This window comes from Cibotium barometz, chromosome 28 (assembly GCF_041138505.1).
Source record: "Cibotium barometz isolate CiBa-2024 chromosome 28, ASM4113850v1, whole genome shotgun sequence".
Taxonomy (NCBI): Eukaryota; Viridiplantae; Streptophyta; class Polypodiopsida; order Cyatheales; family Cibotiaceae; genus Cibotium; species Cibotium barometz.
In genome coordinates, this window is record NC_141073.1 from 43,572,481 (window position 1) to 43,587,451 (window position 14,971).

General features: G+C 42.8%; 1 protein-coding gene across 4 annotated transcripts in view; it reads left to right on the plus strand.

The window, feature by feature from the left end:
- Positions 1-867: 867 nt before the first annotated feature.
- LOC147622842 (MLO-like protein 13) overlaps positions 868-14,971 on the plus strand; it is a 90,458-nt gene continuing 76,354 nt past the window's right edge. For 3 of the 4 annotated variants that reach the window (XM_086822479.1, XM_086822480.1, XM_086822482.1), the window contains exons 1-3: positions 7,175-7,627; positions 7,749-7,806; positions 7,939-8,135. In XM_086822479.1, the coding sequence (XP_086678605.1) occupies positions 7,508-7,627; positions 7,749-7,806; positions 7,939-8,135 (375 nt within the window). In that variant the 5' untranslated portion in view covers positions 7,175-7,507. Of the gene's footprint in view, positions 1,487-7,174; positions 7,628-7,748; positions 7,807-7,938; positions 8,136-14,971 lie in introns of those variants that run through there. The other variant, XM_086822481.1, reaches the window with a different exon arrangement.

The following is a 14,971-nucleotide window of genomic DNA, read 5'->3' on the forward strand; positions in this document are numbered from 1 at the left end:
ATGTACTAGCTTTCCCTCACTAATTACTCCAAACCATAGGTGTAGCTTGGAGTACCCTCATTCAATATATATCCGTGTCATTCTCCACCAAATGAGCTAACTAAAAGGAAGAGACTTGCCACTATAGTAGCCTTTTTATACAACCTATGTGAGCTGACCGCAAGGAAGAGACTTGCCACAATAGTAGCCCTTTTATACGACCTATGTGAGCTGTAATACCAACTTTTGCATCAAATATGAAGGCATTCCTAGTTAGTCAGATATGCCACAAACCTTTCCACCTAGAAAAATGAAAGAAAATTGAATGTTTTGGGTTATCCGGCCCATTCGAAATCTTGCCAAAAATCTAGTCTTTAACCTTTACGAGCCTATCTAACAACGAAATCCATACACGAGAAAGGAAACCCCACACCTTCTTTGCCACTAGATATAAAATGAAAAGATGCGACCATGTTTCCAAGCATGTACAAAACACACAATTACCAGAAGCAATCCACTGCTTTCACAACTAGTCCCCCAATGGTAGGCCTCCAACTAGCATGCGCCATAGTAACACCTTTCCTAGATATGGAATCTTAGACCACCAGGCCCGTAAGATTACTTCCTTCCACTAGGCCCTAATTTTCATGATGTTCCATACCCTATTAGCCTTCTCAGTGATCCAGCGCTTATTTTCCACTATCATATGGTACACTTGATTTGTTGTATGCTATTGGACAATGTCCTAAGGCTTTCAAACTGCCCAAACTCTGTGTGTGTGTGTGTGTGTGTATCTATCTTTGTTTGTCTATTTGTGGGTGTGAAGTAGTCTACTGCCTCCTAGTATAAACAAAGATAAAAACACGAGGGCTGTTGAAATTGTTGTACACTCATGTTAAGATAAGGTGTATGTGTGTGTGTAGTAAACCATCACATGTTAGAGATAAGGTTTGTGTGTATCAAACCCTAGCCTAGAAGCTATAAATAAATGGATCAACTCTCTCTCATATTGTGTGAGAGGAGAAAGGCACTTTATAAGTCTTATTTTAGCTTAAGCAATTCATAAGCTTTTTCTACATGCTCTCTCTCCCCCCACATAATCCTTATCTAGTTTTTTTCCCATTCTTCTAACTTGGTATCACAGCCAGTCGTATTATCAAAGTGTCTCTCCTCCAAGCGCTCGCATCAAGCGTGGCCAAGCTGCTCAATATGCAAACCCTACTGCGCGGCTAGGCGACTCGCCCAGTCACCGTCATCACCCTCACCAAGACAGTGTGTTTCTTGTCCGCCCCCACCAACTGCTGTCAGACGACATCGACACAAGCCTGTGCCTCTACCTCACCAGCTACGTCATCAACAATGTCGATTGTGTGCCATCATAGTTGTCTGCCCTTGCTTGCCATTGCGCTGCTTCAAGTAGCTTAGCTGGCGCCAACACGTATTGCATCTCCACCAGCGTTCCACCCCCGCCACAAAAGTCACTCCAGCTCGACGTCACCTTGTAAGGGTGAGTGGCTTGAGATAACCCTAAGGGTTAACCATTAGCCTCAAATTTTTTTAATGGTGTAAAAGGTCCCCAATTAGAGTGTATTCATATGAGATTCTTTATTGTGTTTTCCCATAAGCATTTGCTTTTGCAATAATTAAGCTTGTTTTTTCCATTCTCGTGGGTGGGACATCCGGTTGTAAAGGAGCTAGACACTGCTCTTGCCATTCTATAAGGCAAGTAGTAAGACCTCTCCTACCTCCCCATCATCATCATGTCAAAGAAAACATATGTCATTGACAAGTTCAATGGAGAAGGGTTCCACACTTGGCAAGTCCAAGTGCGGTATGCTCTCATGGGCAAGAGTTTATAGCCTTTGGTGAAAGGCACGAAGGTGGTGGATTTTGATGATTCCAAAGTTGTGGAAGATGATGAACAAGATCAGTCCATTATAGGTCTAAATATGGACAAAAAGCTCATCCATCATGTGGCCAACATGAAGACCGCTAAGGCAATGTGGGATGAGATTGCAAAGTTATATGGAGCAAAGGGCAAGCACTCCCGTGTCTCTCTCAAGGTGAGATTTTTTGGCCTTTAAATGAAGAGTGGAGAGTCCCTTGAAGGCTTCATAAGCAACATGAAGAGCATAATGGGACAACTTGCAAGCATTGATGCAAGAATCGAAGAGGACACCGTGGTGGTTCTTCTCAAGGCGATACCCGATGAGTTCTCCAACCTCAAACCCTAGCCTAGCCTAGAAACTATAAAGGGATCAAATCTCTCTCATATTGTGTGAGAGAAGAAAGGTACTTTGTACATCTTTCTTAGCTTAAGCAATTCATAAGCTTTTTGCTACATGGCTCTCTCTCCCCCCACATAATCCTTATCTAGTTTTTTTCCCATTGTACTCATCCACTTCTTCCAACTAGGGCCCACGCTATGGGTAGTCGATAATGAGAGGCATGGTCCTTGGCCTCTTTTAAAGAGCCTAATCACATGAACAACATGGTTAACATCATGAGAGGCCTCTTTCTCCTAGTCTTCATTAACTTCTTCTTTTTATCCTATAAGGAGAGATCAAACCTTGTTCTTCAGGAAGCAATTATCTTTGATGTGATTATTCTTTCTTTTTAAACCCACAATTCTTCATGTTTATGGTTATGATGATTGTCAGTTTTTTTTCCTCTCTCTCTCTCTCTCTCTCTCAAAGAGTCCCATATGGTGCATAAAAAGTCAACACCTTATGACTTAGCAAATGGCTAAGCCAAAATAACAAACAAAACTTTGTGCACTATTCTTACCAAGATGGTAGAGAAGCAATTGGGAGCACAAGTTTGCACTTTGCTCTATGGTTTTGCCACATCATATACAAGGTGGTGGCAAATTTACATTCCGGCTTGATGCAAGAACACTTGGTTCCAAGCCTTTGAGTTACAACAAGGTATAACCTCAAGGGAAACCCTATCTCACAAAGAGATTAGTTACCTTAGAGAAACTAAGTGAGTAGAGATTGTGATATCCGCATACAAATTAATGGTTGAAAAACTATGATGCAAGCAACAGAAAGTAGTGGTTTAACAACCAGCTCAAGGACAAGTGCATGAATGCATGAAGATAAGAGAAATGGTAGTTACCTTAGAGAAACTAAGTGAGTAGAGATTGTGATATCCGCATACAAATTAATGGTTGAAAAACTATGATGCAAGCAACAGAAAGTAGTGGTTTAACAACCAGCTCAAGGACAAGTGCATGAATGCATGAAGATAAGAGAAATGGTACTTATGTATAGCGTGAAGGAGAACTGTGTGAATGCATGAAGGTAGGAGACATGGTACTTATATATAGTGTGAAGAACACCAAATGGAAACTCAAGTATCGAGACCAAAGTGCCTATTGAGTCACCGACGCATCAAGGAGAACTAAATATAGAAACCCTAGTTAGGGCTAAGACTGAAGGATATTTCATGGTAGCAAGCTAAAATGCTATTTATCAAATTCATAAGAAAAGGAGGAGAAAAGAGAGGTTGACCAATGAAAAACAAAGGGTGGGCCCTAAGCCGACATCCGACAAAAAAAGAATGAAAGAGACTATAAGCCCCCTAGCATACATATCTCTATACATGTAGCCTTCACAATGTGGTTAAGACAAAATCAACAATAACTTAATTGCCTTGAGCTAGAGCTCTCCCAAAGAGACCACTATAATTGGTACATATAGATTGATGAACCAACCACATAATTTAAGTGGAATAATAAGTTAGACTAAACAAAGAACTATAGGTCTTGGTGTAGCTTCTAAGCCCATGTGAGGTCGTCTAGGTGCCCGTTCAAGCCTCACGACCCAAGGACAATGTGTCTTGGTGTAGCTTCTAAGCATATCTAAGGTTATCGAGAGGTTGTCTAGGTGGCCATTCAAGCCCCACAACCTAAGGATAAGGACAATGTGTCCTAGGAAGATATCCTTCTACTCAAGGAGCACTAGTGCATCTATCTATCAACACTTAACATGCATCATACTTGGCACACATGCATCCTACTTGGCCTAGTCCCAAGTCTACATGCCCAAGCACTAGTGCATCTATCAATCCGCATTTACATGTATCCTACTTGGCATAGTGCTAAGTCTATATAACCAATCCTAGAACTAATTGTCCACCTATAGCTAGTGTCTAAAGTAGGCACTGTTAAAAGCGCATAGGCGTTCTCTACATCATAAGCAATCCTAGGACCACCTATCTAAACAAATTGGGCACTACCATGCTCTACCTAAGAAATTCTAGAACCATCCAACCACCTAATGTCTAAACTCAGGCACCTAGGCATGCTTAACATGCAACAACTACAAAGGGGGCCTTATAAAATAGAGTAAGTAGCCACCTAGAGAGTCACAATGCTAACGGTGGAGCATTAATTTCCAACAATTTCATCTTTTGTCTTCTTCTCTTTTGCTCCATCTTCCGTAAATGCCTCTCTTGAGGCGTTCTCTCAAGTAATCAACCACCACCATATAATCGTGTGCTTCTTGGTGGTTATGGATTGTAATACACTTAGGTAAGTGTTTACTTTTACTTTCATTAAATCAAGAAATATTTTTTGGTAGTTTAAATGACCTTGCTTTATTTTTAAATTCAATTTTGAAAGGTGAGTTGCATGATTTTTTTGTCCACTCAATTTTAGTAACCAACTTCTTATGAAAAGTCCATGTAATTCAACAAGTTGCATGCCCTTAATGCTTGGCTCGGTACACCAGAATTTTGTGGACATGGTTGGATTATTTCCATTTGTCCCCCTATCTATTTGTGGAGGGGTTTATGACAAGGTATGGGCCTTGCCCTTCCCCATAGTTTTTTATCCCACTTAGTTTCAGTAACCCAATTTATTGACTAGTATCTCTAAAGTCCACCTAATTCAATGAGTTTATCCCACTTAGTTTTTTATCCCACTTAGTTTCAGTAACCCAATTTATTGACTAGTATCTCTAAAGTCCACCTAATTCAATGAGTTTATCCCACATAGTTTTTTATCCCACTTAGTTTCAGTAACCCAATTTATTGACTAGTATCTCTAAAGTCCACCTAATTCAATGAGTTACATGCCCTTAAGTACCTTTATGCTAAGCACATATTTGGATTAATGCATCACAAATGATCATCCTGTTATACTCCAACACAAACACATTGTTTGGGCCACCTTGGTCACTACATATCCAGGATTATAAGATGCCACTACTTGAAGAATTTTAAGGTTTGGATAACTTTTTCTAAGATGAAGTCATCTCTGCCTTCATAGTTGCTTGAGATAAAGAAAAGATATACATAAGTATTCTAAGGTTAGTTCCATATCTAATACAAGCAGTTCCATATGTAATATAAGTATTCTCAGGTTAGTTCATAAGTATTCACAAGGTTAGTTCCATAAAGAAAAGATATTCATAAGTATCTAAGGTTGATTCATAAGTACTCAAAAGGTTTGTTAATTCATAAGTATCCACAAGGTTAGTTCCATAGAGAAAAGATATTCATAAGTATCTAATATCTAATATAAGTAGTTTATTCTAAGGTTAGTTCATAAGTATTCACAAGGTTAGTTCCATAAGGAAAAGATATTCATAAGTATCTAAGGTTAGCTCCATATCTAATATAAGTAGTATATTCTAAGGTTAGTTCCATATCTAATAGATGGAGTCATCTCTGCCTTCATAGTCACTTGAAATAAAGAAACAATATTCATAAGTATTCTAAGGTTAGTTCCATATGTAATCTAATAGATGGAGTCATCTCTGCCTTCATAGTCACTTGAAATAAAGAAACAATATTCATAAGTATTCTAAGGTTAGTTCCATATGTAATCTAATACAAGTAGTTTATTTTGGAGTCATCTTTGCCATCATAGTCACTTGAAATAAAGAAACAATATTCAAAAGTATTCTAAGGTTAGTTCCATATCTAATCTAATACAAGTAGTTTGTTTTGGAGCGATAAAGAAAAAATAATTTCAAGAAAGATGGGTGTAGTCAATGGATTTGAGTGTGTGGGTGATTAGTGCTCCATCACACTATTGAAGGCTTCTCTACAAGAAAGTGTCCTCAATCCACACACTATGTCCAGTGCTACATCCCTTATGTTCAAAATAAAGGAAGGTAATATGGGCCTATAATTTGACCACTTGTTACACCCATCTTGTTATGTAAAGTATAACAGGGTGGAAAGGAAAATCTGCCTTATGCAAGGTTGTCATCTTGCAAGGTTTGGAAAACGATAGCATAACACTTTTTGTCAAGGTGTAATACTTTAACTTCAAATCTCAACTACACATGACATAAAAGCAACACAATCATTCACTCTAACTTGCAAAGTGATTTTTAAACTTGTTAATTATATTTCCAAGGATTTTTCTATTTGTATTGAGCATGTAATCAGATATCGTATGAGGAGTGCTTGAGTAGATCTAAGAATGGGCATCTCTTTAATTAGGGATTCCTAGGTTTGGAAAACGATAGCATAACACTTTTTGTCAAGGTGTAATACTTTAACTTCAAATCTCAACTACACATGACATAAAAGCAACACAATCATTCACTCTAACTTGCAAAGTGATTTTTAAACTTGTTAATTATATTTCCAAGGATTTTTCTATTTGTATTGAGCATGTAATCAGATATCGTATTGAGCATGTAATCAAATACCGCATGAGGAGTGCTTGAGTAGATTTAAGAATGGGCATCTCTTTAATTAGGGATTCCTAGGTTGAAGACCTAAATATCTAATCTAATACAAGAGGGAGAGTGCCATTTCATGGCAGTCCTTCCATGCTTAGGTGCTACTCCCTATGATGAGTGGGACATGTGTGTACTTCATGCTAATGAGTGTAACCCCTAAGCCCTCCTTTTTTGGAGAGCATTTATCACCGTGTATAGAGATTAATTACCCATGTATAAAGAATAAAAGAGGGAGACTTTGATGTAAAGAATTTCAGTCAATATATATATAACTTTTGATAATTAAAAAAAAAAGAATAAAAGAGGGAGAGTGCCCATTTTGGATCACCAATGTAGAGAGATTAATTACCTTGCTAGGTGAAGAGAGAGCCTATTTTAGGGTGCATTCTAAAAAGTATATTTAAAAGCCTGAAAAAGAATCTGATGTTTTTTTTTCTCTCTTTCACTCTCGCTCATAGACGCGCGCGCGCGCCATCGTAGTCTCACAGGAAGACACACACTCTCTTTCTCAGTGTGTAAAAAGTTCAAGATATATGTTGTGGTTTTTTGTTTTTTGTTTTTTTTCGCGTACTCACGACTGTACAAGTTACATGCGTCTCGCTCTGCAGCACCACCTTTTCCCGAGATCTCCTAGAAATGGCTATCGCTATCGCCATTGCTTTTTTGGCTGTACCAAGGCGGACACACATGCAAAGAAACCTAACCGTTTTCATGAGCCGTTCGTTCACAACGCGTAAAGCACTGTGTACAGAGGCCTGTTTTCTGCTCACACCAAGGCTAATCTCTTGGTGTCAAAACACAAGAACTGTCTTTATTGAGTTTCAATGGCGGAGGAGGACTTCAGTAGTCTGCTCTACACGCCCACTTGGGCCGTGGCTGCCGTGTGTGCCATCTTCATCCTGTGTTCTCTTGCTATGGAGCGCGCCATCTTTTTCCTCGGACATGTAACATCGCATGAACTACAGAATCATGAATCATTGGGCTCACATACAAATACATTTAAGCATACTTCTCAAGATTCCGTCATCAACCAGCATTTGGGCTAACCTATCCAACGTCTGGCAGGTCCTCAGAACACACAACCAAACAGCCCTTTCAGAAGCTCTTGAGAAAATTAAGGAAGGTGAGCCTTGATGGGTAGCTAGTCTCTGCCAAATATTTAAACCCTTGTTCCAATGGAGGAGAATGATTCGTGATAACCCTTGGTTTCAAATACATTTCTTCAAATGCTTGATCCTTTTGTTTTTGTTTGCAGAGCTCATGGTGGTGGGCTTCATCTCTCTTGCTCTCACCGTTGGGCAGAGAAGCGTTGCCCAAATCTGTGTTCCAAGGAAGTGGACCGAGTTCATGCCACAGTGCAGAAAGCCTATGGAACACAAAGGAAAAGACACTGAATCGATGTTCACCGAAACAAGTTTTGAAACTGGCTCGCCAAAGCAAGCTTGCGCCGAGGTAAAAAAACATTTCGAACTGCCATTCAAGACTTGCACATTGTTTAATAGAGCACAGACCTCAGAGATCTTTTAATTCCTCAACTTTGGGATGCTTTCTGGGCATCCAAAGGCATTGAAGTTTAGTCATGGTGTCTACTGCTTGTTTGCTGAGAAAAGATCATCCCTATTGAGATGAGTATCTCTACAAGATTAATATTCAATAGCTGTGGCTTTTAAAAAAGCTCTAGGCACACAAGGTGATGCTTAAAACATGTGCACAGGTGCACCCAGCTTTCAAAGCAAGATTCATGTGAGGCACCACAGGCATATTAAACCCCATCTCTACCACATTCTCCTCTTTTCTAAGTAAGGTTACTGTGTTATGTTGGCTCTCCAACCTGAAGGTGTACACTACCTATGCTTGCACAGTTCCTAAGCACGGTGGTGGCATAAGCGTAACTTATCTTGAGTGAAGGTATATCGCATCTTCATGCCAGCAAACATAAAGAGAGGCAGAGCATCCTCAAACAAACATTAAACAACTATCCTATCAATGTCCTCTCACAAGTGGCTGATAACAAAGATTTCCATTTCAAATCAATTATAGCGTGCCAAGTTGCTGATATTCCTCAGAACCGAGGAAGTTTTGGACCAAGCATGCGGTACGATAACTTTCTTGCTCGAAGCACCTTAAAAGCTTATATTGGAATAGAAAATACTCAAAGAGGCAGAGCAGTTTCCCATGTTTCCAGAAGCACCTTAAAAGCTTATATTGGAATAGAAAGTACTCAACAACGCTTGTCAGGCTGACCAGCTGCACCCTTCCCTGCACGGCATCCCTTGCACACTTCCTTGTCCTTGAGCTCTCTCTCTGCTTTCCTTCCGCCTGCCCTTTTCCCTCTTCTCCTTCCTCTCACCCTGCCCCTTTTTCTGCCTGCCTTCACTGCTGCCCATTTTCTCTCACCTGGCCCCTTTCTATGCCGTTCCGCTTGCTCGCAGTTCCGAGTTGATCTATCTGGTTTTATTCTCCTTGGGGGTTTCACCCAGTGGGGAAAGTATATGTTTTTTCGCTTTCCAAGGGTATCTCAAGTTTACCACTGACTACTTTTGACCATTGGAACAGCCTTTGGCATGGTCATTAATTGAGATTCCTCTATTACAAGGCATGCCTGCTTCGACAGCAGCCAGCCGGAGAGGGAGCCCCCTCTTGTTTTTTGTCTTTTTACCTCTTTGGCGGGATGTACATAGCAGGCTCCCCCTTGGGGCTGTTAGTTTTGTAGTTCGCTTTTCTGCTGACGTTTCTCTTTTATGACTAATGCAGGATCTTCTTTTAAAAAGGGGAAAAAACATGCCGAGGATGTTAGAATAGATGGGGTGCTTCATGTTAAGGTCATTATCTTGGACCCTTACATTTAGGAATGCTTCAGTGTTTCAGACAGAGGATGGAGATTGCAGGGAGACGAGATCCTCACCTTGTTTATACACTTTATGGGACCTTTGCTAGAGAGTGTCCTCGGATTAAGAGGCGTCCTAGGAAGAAAAGGAACCCTCCTATATCAAGGCAACAGGAACTTGATTTTGTGCGCAAGCTTCTGTTGGATAAATGTAATCCCAACTCCTTGGTTCAATTTAATATGTGGTGGTTAGGCTAGTGGTCAGTGGTTGGTGTGTAAAGCCTACAAATGGTTGGTGCATATGGTTCATGCAACTCATGCAACTAAAAATAGGGTAGAGGAGTCTCTAAATAAGGTACAAGTCGTGATCAAGTGATTATGTAAGTTTGGTTCATGCTTAATGATAATTAGTGTCTTCTTGTGTTAATCTCAAAGTAATTTTTTGCATATACCAGTTTTTGTCCCTCATATTCATGATGTTTTGTACAAGCTTTGATCCACCTTGAGTATGTTTTGATCAATCTTCATAGCTGAATTATCATATCCAACATTTGGTATCAGAGCATGATCCAATTAGGTTTAGTTGATTAGCGAAAACCCTAATCTTTCTCGTAATCACCATAGCCAGTTTTTCTCTGTTTGGACAGCATGCTGTAGATTGCTTCCATGCTTGCATCTGAGGTGATTATATCCCAATATTTTGATGTAGGCTTGTTGCTTTGCTTCCACGCTTGCCCTAAAACGCAGCTCACAGCCCAATTTGGTCGCATCTTCGCGAATTCGCCATCGTCATTCAAACAGGCCGTTTTCTGCTAAACGCATCCATTCGGCGTCGTCTCTACGAATTAGCCTAATTCCTTTTAGGTGCTTCAAGGCTATCATGTGAGGATTCAGCACACCAAATCTTGAAGTATTTGGTTCACCGGAGCAGCTGCACGCATCGTTTTTTCAGTCGCCTATTTTTTTGTCTCTTTTGCTCCAACAACATGGTGATTATTATTTTGATCTATATTGATGATATTATTATTATTTGGGCTTAAATCATCTATATGAGCAAGTTATCAACATCAAGCATCATATTGTATCATCATGAGCTCCAAATTCCCCGACAAATTCAACAGAACCAGGTTTCATACTTGGCAAATCAAGGTGAAGGGCTACCTTATGAAAAAAAATCTGTGGAGTACGGTCAAGCCACTTACTGAAGATGAAGCAGGTATTTCTGTTGCAGTTACAAGAGCTACAACGGTTGCACTTCAAGCAAAAGATGAGCAAGCACTTGGTATTATCATTACTGCTTTAGAAGATGATTTTATTCATTATTTTGATAATGTTGAGTCAGCTATGGAAGCTTGGGAATTACTAGAACGTACTTTTGGTGCAAAGGCAAAGCATTCCAAGATCAGTTTGAAGATGCAACTCTTTGATCTAAACATGGAGAGTAATGAAAATTTAACGGCTGTGATTAACAGGTTGAAGAGCTTAATGACACAATTAGTTTATGTTAAGTCTCCTGTTCCTGAAGAGGATGCTATTGCTATATTGCTTAAAAGCTTACCTTCAAGCTTTAGGCAAATTGTGACGGTACTTAAAGAGAAGGAGCCAGTCCCTTCCTTGGAAAGTATCATAAATTCTTTACAAGAAGAAGATACGAAGATTACAAAGGATGTGATAGATCCTTATGCATATACTATTACTTCGACATCGGCAAAGAAGAAGTGTACTATTTGTGGTCGTACAAATCATCTTACTAAGGATTGTTTCTCCAAACATCCTTGTGAGTATTGTGGAAAGACAAATCATCCATCCTCAAAGTGCTACCAAAAAAATCAAAAGCTAGCAAAGGCACATGTGGTTGAAGAAGTCAACCAACAGGAAGAAACAAATCTTTGTTCTAGTCTTAGTATAAAAGATGTAAATGATGATTATGCTTTTTAGATTATGTCATGTATGTGGTTAAGTCAAGACTTATGTTGTTCCAACTTGACGAGTTGTAGAGGAGAGTACACCACCCTATGTTGTTGTTAAGGGGGGACTCTTACTCATTGTGTCAAGCAGGTATGTTAGACTTGTTCATGTTCTTGTAAGAAGTTGGTCTTAAGGGGGGATTGTTGGATAAATGTAATCCCAACTCCTTAGTCCAATTTAATATGTGGTGGTTAGGCTAGTGGTCAGTGGTTGGTGTGTAAAGCCTACAAATGGTTGGTGCATATGGTTCATGTAACTCATGCAACTAAAAATAGGATAGAGGAGTCTCTAAATAAGGTACAAGTCGTGATCAAGTGATTATGTAAGTTTGGTTCATGCCTAATGATAATTAGTGTCTTCTTGTGTTAATCTCAAAGCAATTTTTTGCATATACCAGTTTTTGTCCCTCATATTCATGATGTTTTGTACAAACTTTGATCCACCTTGAGTATGTTTTGATCAATCTTCATAGCTGAATTATCATATCCAACAGCTTCCATGCTCCCCCCTCTTGTTGTGCTGCTGCCGCCTCCCCTCTTCCCCCCCCCTTTTTTCCTCCTCTTCGTTTCCCCGTCCCTCTTCTCTCTCCTCCCGTGTAGGTTGGTGCTTCCAAGCTTCTGGGGTTTTTAGCTTTATTCGGCAAGCTTCAGACTCCATGGCAACCGCTCCGTCATCCTCGACCGAAGCTGCCGTTGCTTGCATTTCCTTCTCCGAAGCGGATCTACAGGTTCTTGGTACGACTGTTGCCTCACTTGAGGCCTTCACCCTGGTCTGCAAAATTGTTGGTAGCCGCCCTGTGCACAGACAGCTCAGGGATCTTTTTCAGGGTAGCCTCATTGGCAAACCTGCAAAGATCACCGATATTCATCCTCTAGGGCGGCGTGGATACTGCCAGGTGGAGTTCGACTTGCACAGACAGCTCAGGGATCTTTTTCAGGCCAGCCTCATTGGCAAACCTGCAAAGATAACCGATATTCACCCTCTAGGGCGGCGTGGATACTACTAGGTGGAGTTCGACTCACCATTGGCGTCAGACTAAGTCATGCAGCGGAGTCCCCTTGCACTGCGTATGGCGAAGGCCTTCTTTCCACGGTGGCAGCACGGCGCACGGCTTTGATCCAGCGTTTGACCCATTGGTTGGCGTTTCGGGCTTCCCAGTAACAGTTTGCTTCCCAGGCCTTAGGAAGGAGTACCTTTCTCTTCTCTTGGTGATTGGTGCTGCCATTGGGAGGGTGATGGAGCCCCCCTGATCGTTGCCTCAGCCCTCGCGAGGGCAGCTAGGATTCCATCCCTCTGCATTTGTGTGGCCTCGTCAGAGTATGTACCCCATTGTATATCTATTCCTAGCCTCCGAGGTGACGTCATACAATAGCGCGTGGAGTATTCTAGCCTTCTAGGCCAATGCTTCATTTGCAAACAGATGGGTCATTTAGCCAAAGCTTGCTCTCGGCGGCAGTCCAGGAGACTGCATACGGTGGTTCCTCCCCCTCGTTCTCGTGTTGAGGCAAGCCTTCAGGTAGCAGAGCACCAGGCCTCGACTTCGGGTGACCCAGCGGACGGCGAGTGGCGGACGGTTGGACCTCGCTCGGGCTCCCAGATGACCACCAGAGCCGAGGGCCGTTGCCGTGCGCCAGGCTGGCAGATCTTAGGAGAATTTGGTTCTGTCAGAGAACCGTTATGAGTATTTATCTCAGCATTTTCTCGTTGGTGATGTGCCCTCTCCAGTCCTGGAGCGGGACCCTTTGGCCCCATCAGTATGGCGGCCGATCCCTCGTATACATCCCTCCCCCCCGGGAACCCTAGTGTTCTGAGAGGCCGGCCGGCCCCTTTGAGCTTCTGGTGGGCCCCTCCCCTCAGCTTTTCTCTCCGGTGGATCCCTCATATAGCAACACCCCTCCCCAGTCTCTCCGCCCCTCTGCCCTCTCTCGTCGTCTCCCCCTCCTCCCCCTCCTCCTCTCCCAATCTCGACACCGACTTTACCCGCCGGTAGTGCACTCTGCCCCGCATTTATCGTCCGAGCCTCCCCCCCCCCCCCCCCCCCCTTTCTGCCTCTCCAGGGCACTCTCGTTGCTCCCCAGCAGCCCTTGACCCGGCTGCCTCATTGCCGCCTTCCCGGTGAGGGCTCTCCCATCGGAGTCCCCAGGATCCTGGGACAGCTTGTGGACTACAGTTTCTTTCAGTGCCTGCCGATGGAAGGGGCCGACATGTTTGAGGAGATAGTAGCCCCTGTTCGGGTATGTGTGGTTCGGGTATGTGTGGTTTTTCACCACTCTAGGTCCTTTTTGCCAGATAATGGCGCGATGATCTTCTCTTTTCCCTTCAATGTAGCCTCAGGGATCCTTAGTTGGTGGCAGGTGCCATCCACATCAGGCAGTCAAACTCTCCCACCATCTCCACGATCTCCACATCATCGACATTCTCACCCATTTTTGGCCTCTGGCTAGGATGGAGCTTGGAGGCTCAACCCATCGAGGCGAGGACGAGGAGATGGTAGTCTCCAGTTTGGAGGTGCTGCTCTTTGTGTTCATGCATGCTTCTGCTAGGGTACCTCTTCCCCTGTCTTATAGGTACCTCCATTGTGATTGATGGAGTTCGGAGCATGCATATGCGCGCGCTCGTACAGAGTGGCATCACATGGAGGTCAGGATGAGTGCCCACTTGGCACGCCTTCGTCCCCGCATAGATTGTGATTATTCTCCGCCTAAACTCTCGCCCAAGACTCTTCGAGTGGAGGGCAGTTCCGCTAGTGCTGCATCACATAGAGATTGATATGCGGATTGTTTCATGGAACATTCGGGGTTTAGGGGGGCCTCAGTGCTTTCATAGACGAGGGTCCTACGAGGTGAGCTTCAGAGGGCCATAGTGGGGAGACCCATAGACATTCTTTTCCTCCAGGAGCATCATCTCTCAGAGGGGTGCACCCACAGATACGGGAAGATTCTTCCAGGTAGGAGTCACACTTTTTGGTCCCCATCCTTCGGTCCCTCGAGGACGTAGGGAGAGGTGTGCATATCTGTCAGTGAGTAGCTGCTGCCGGTAGTGACTGGCTCAGGAGTCATTGTCCTAGGGCGTGCACAGTGGATTACCGTTACTAATGGAGAGGATAGCGTTGGCTTCCTCAACGTTTATGCTTCGAACGTTGTTGCAGGTAGAGCCCTCTTTTGGAGCTCAATACGGTAGGACCTCCCTCAGGCTGACTTTTGGTGCTTGGGCGGTGACTTTAACATGATAGAGGCAGTAGAGGACAGACTTGGAGGTGGCACGGCCATAGTTTCAGGAGCAGAGTACTCAGCTTGGGAGGAGATGATTCTTGCATTCAGGGGACAGGACCCTTGGCATCTTCCAGAGTTTGGGCGTAGCCCTGGGAGCCTTTGCTTCTAGAGATCGGATAGGAGGAGCACTGGCCCCAACCTCTCTAGACTAGACATGTTTTATGTTGATGCGTGGGCTTGCAGCCGAGGGGGTATGATTGGTATTTTGATAGGTACTTCAT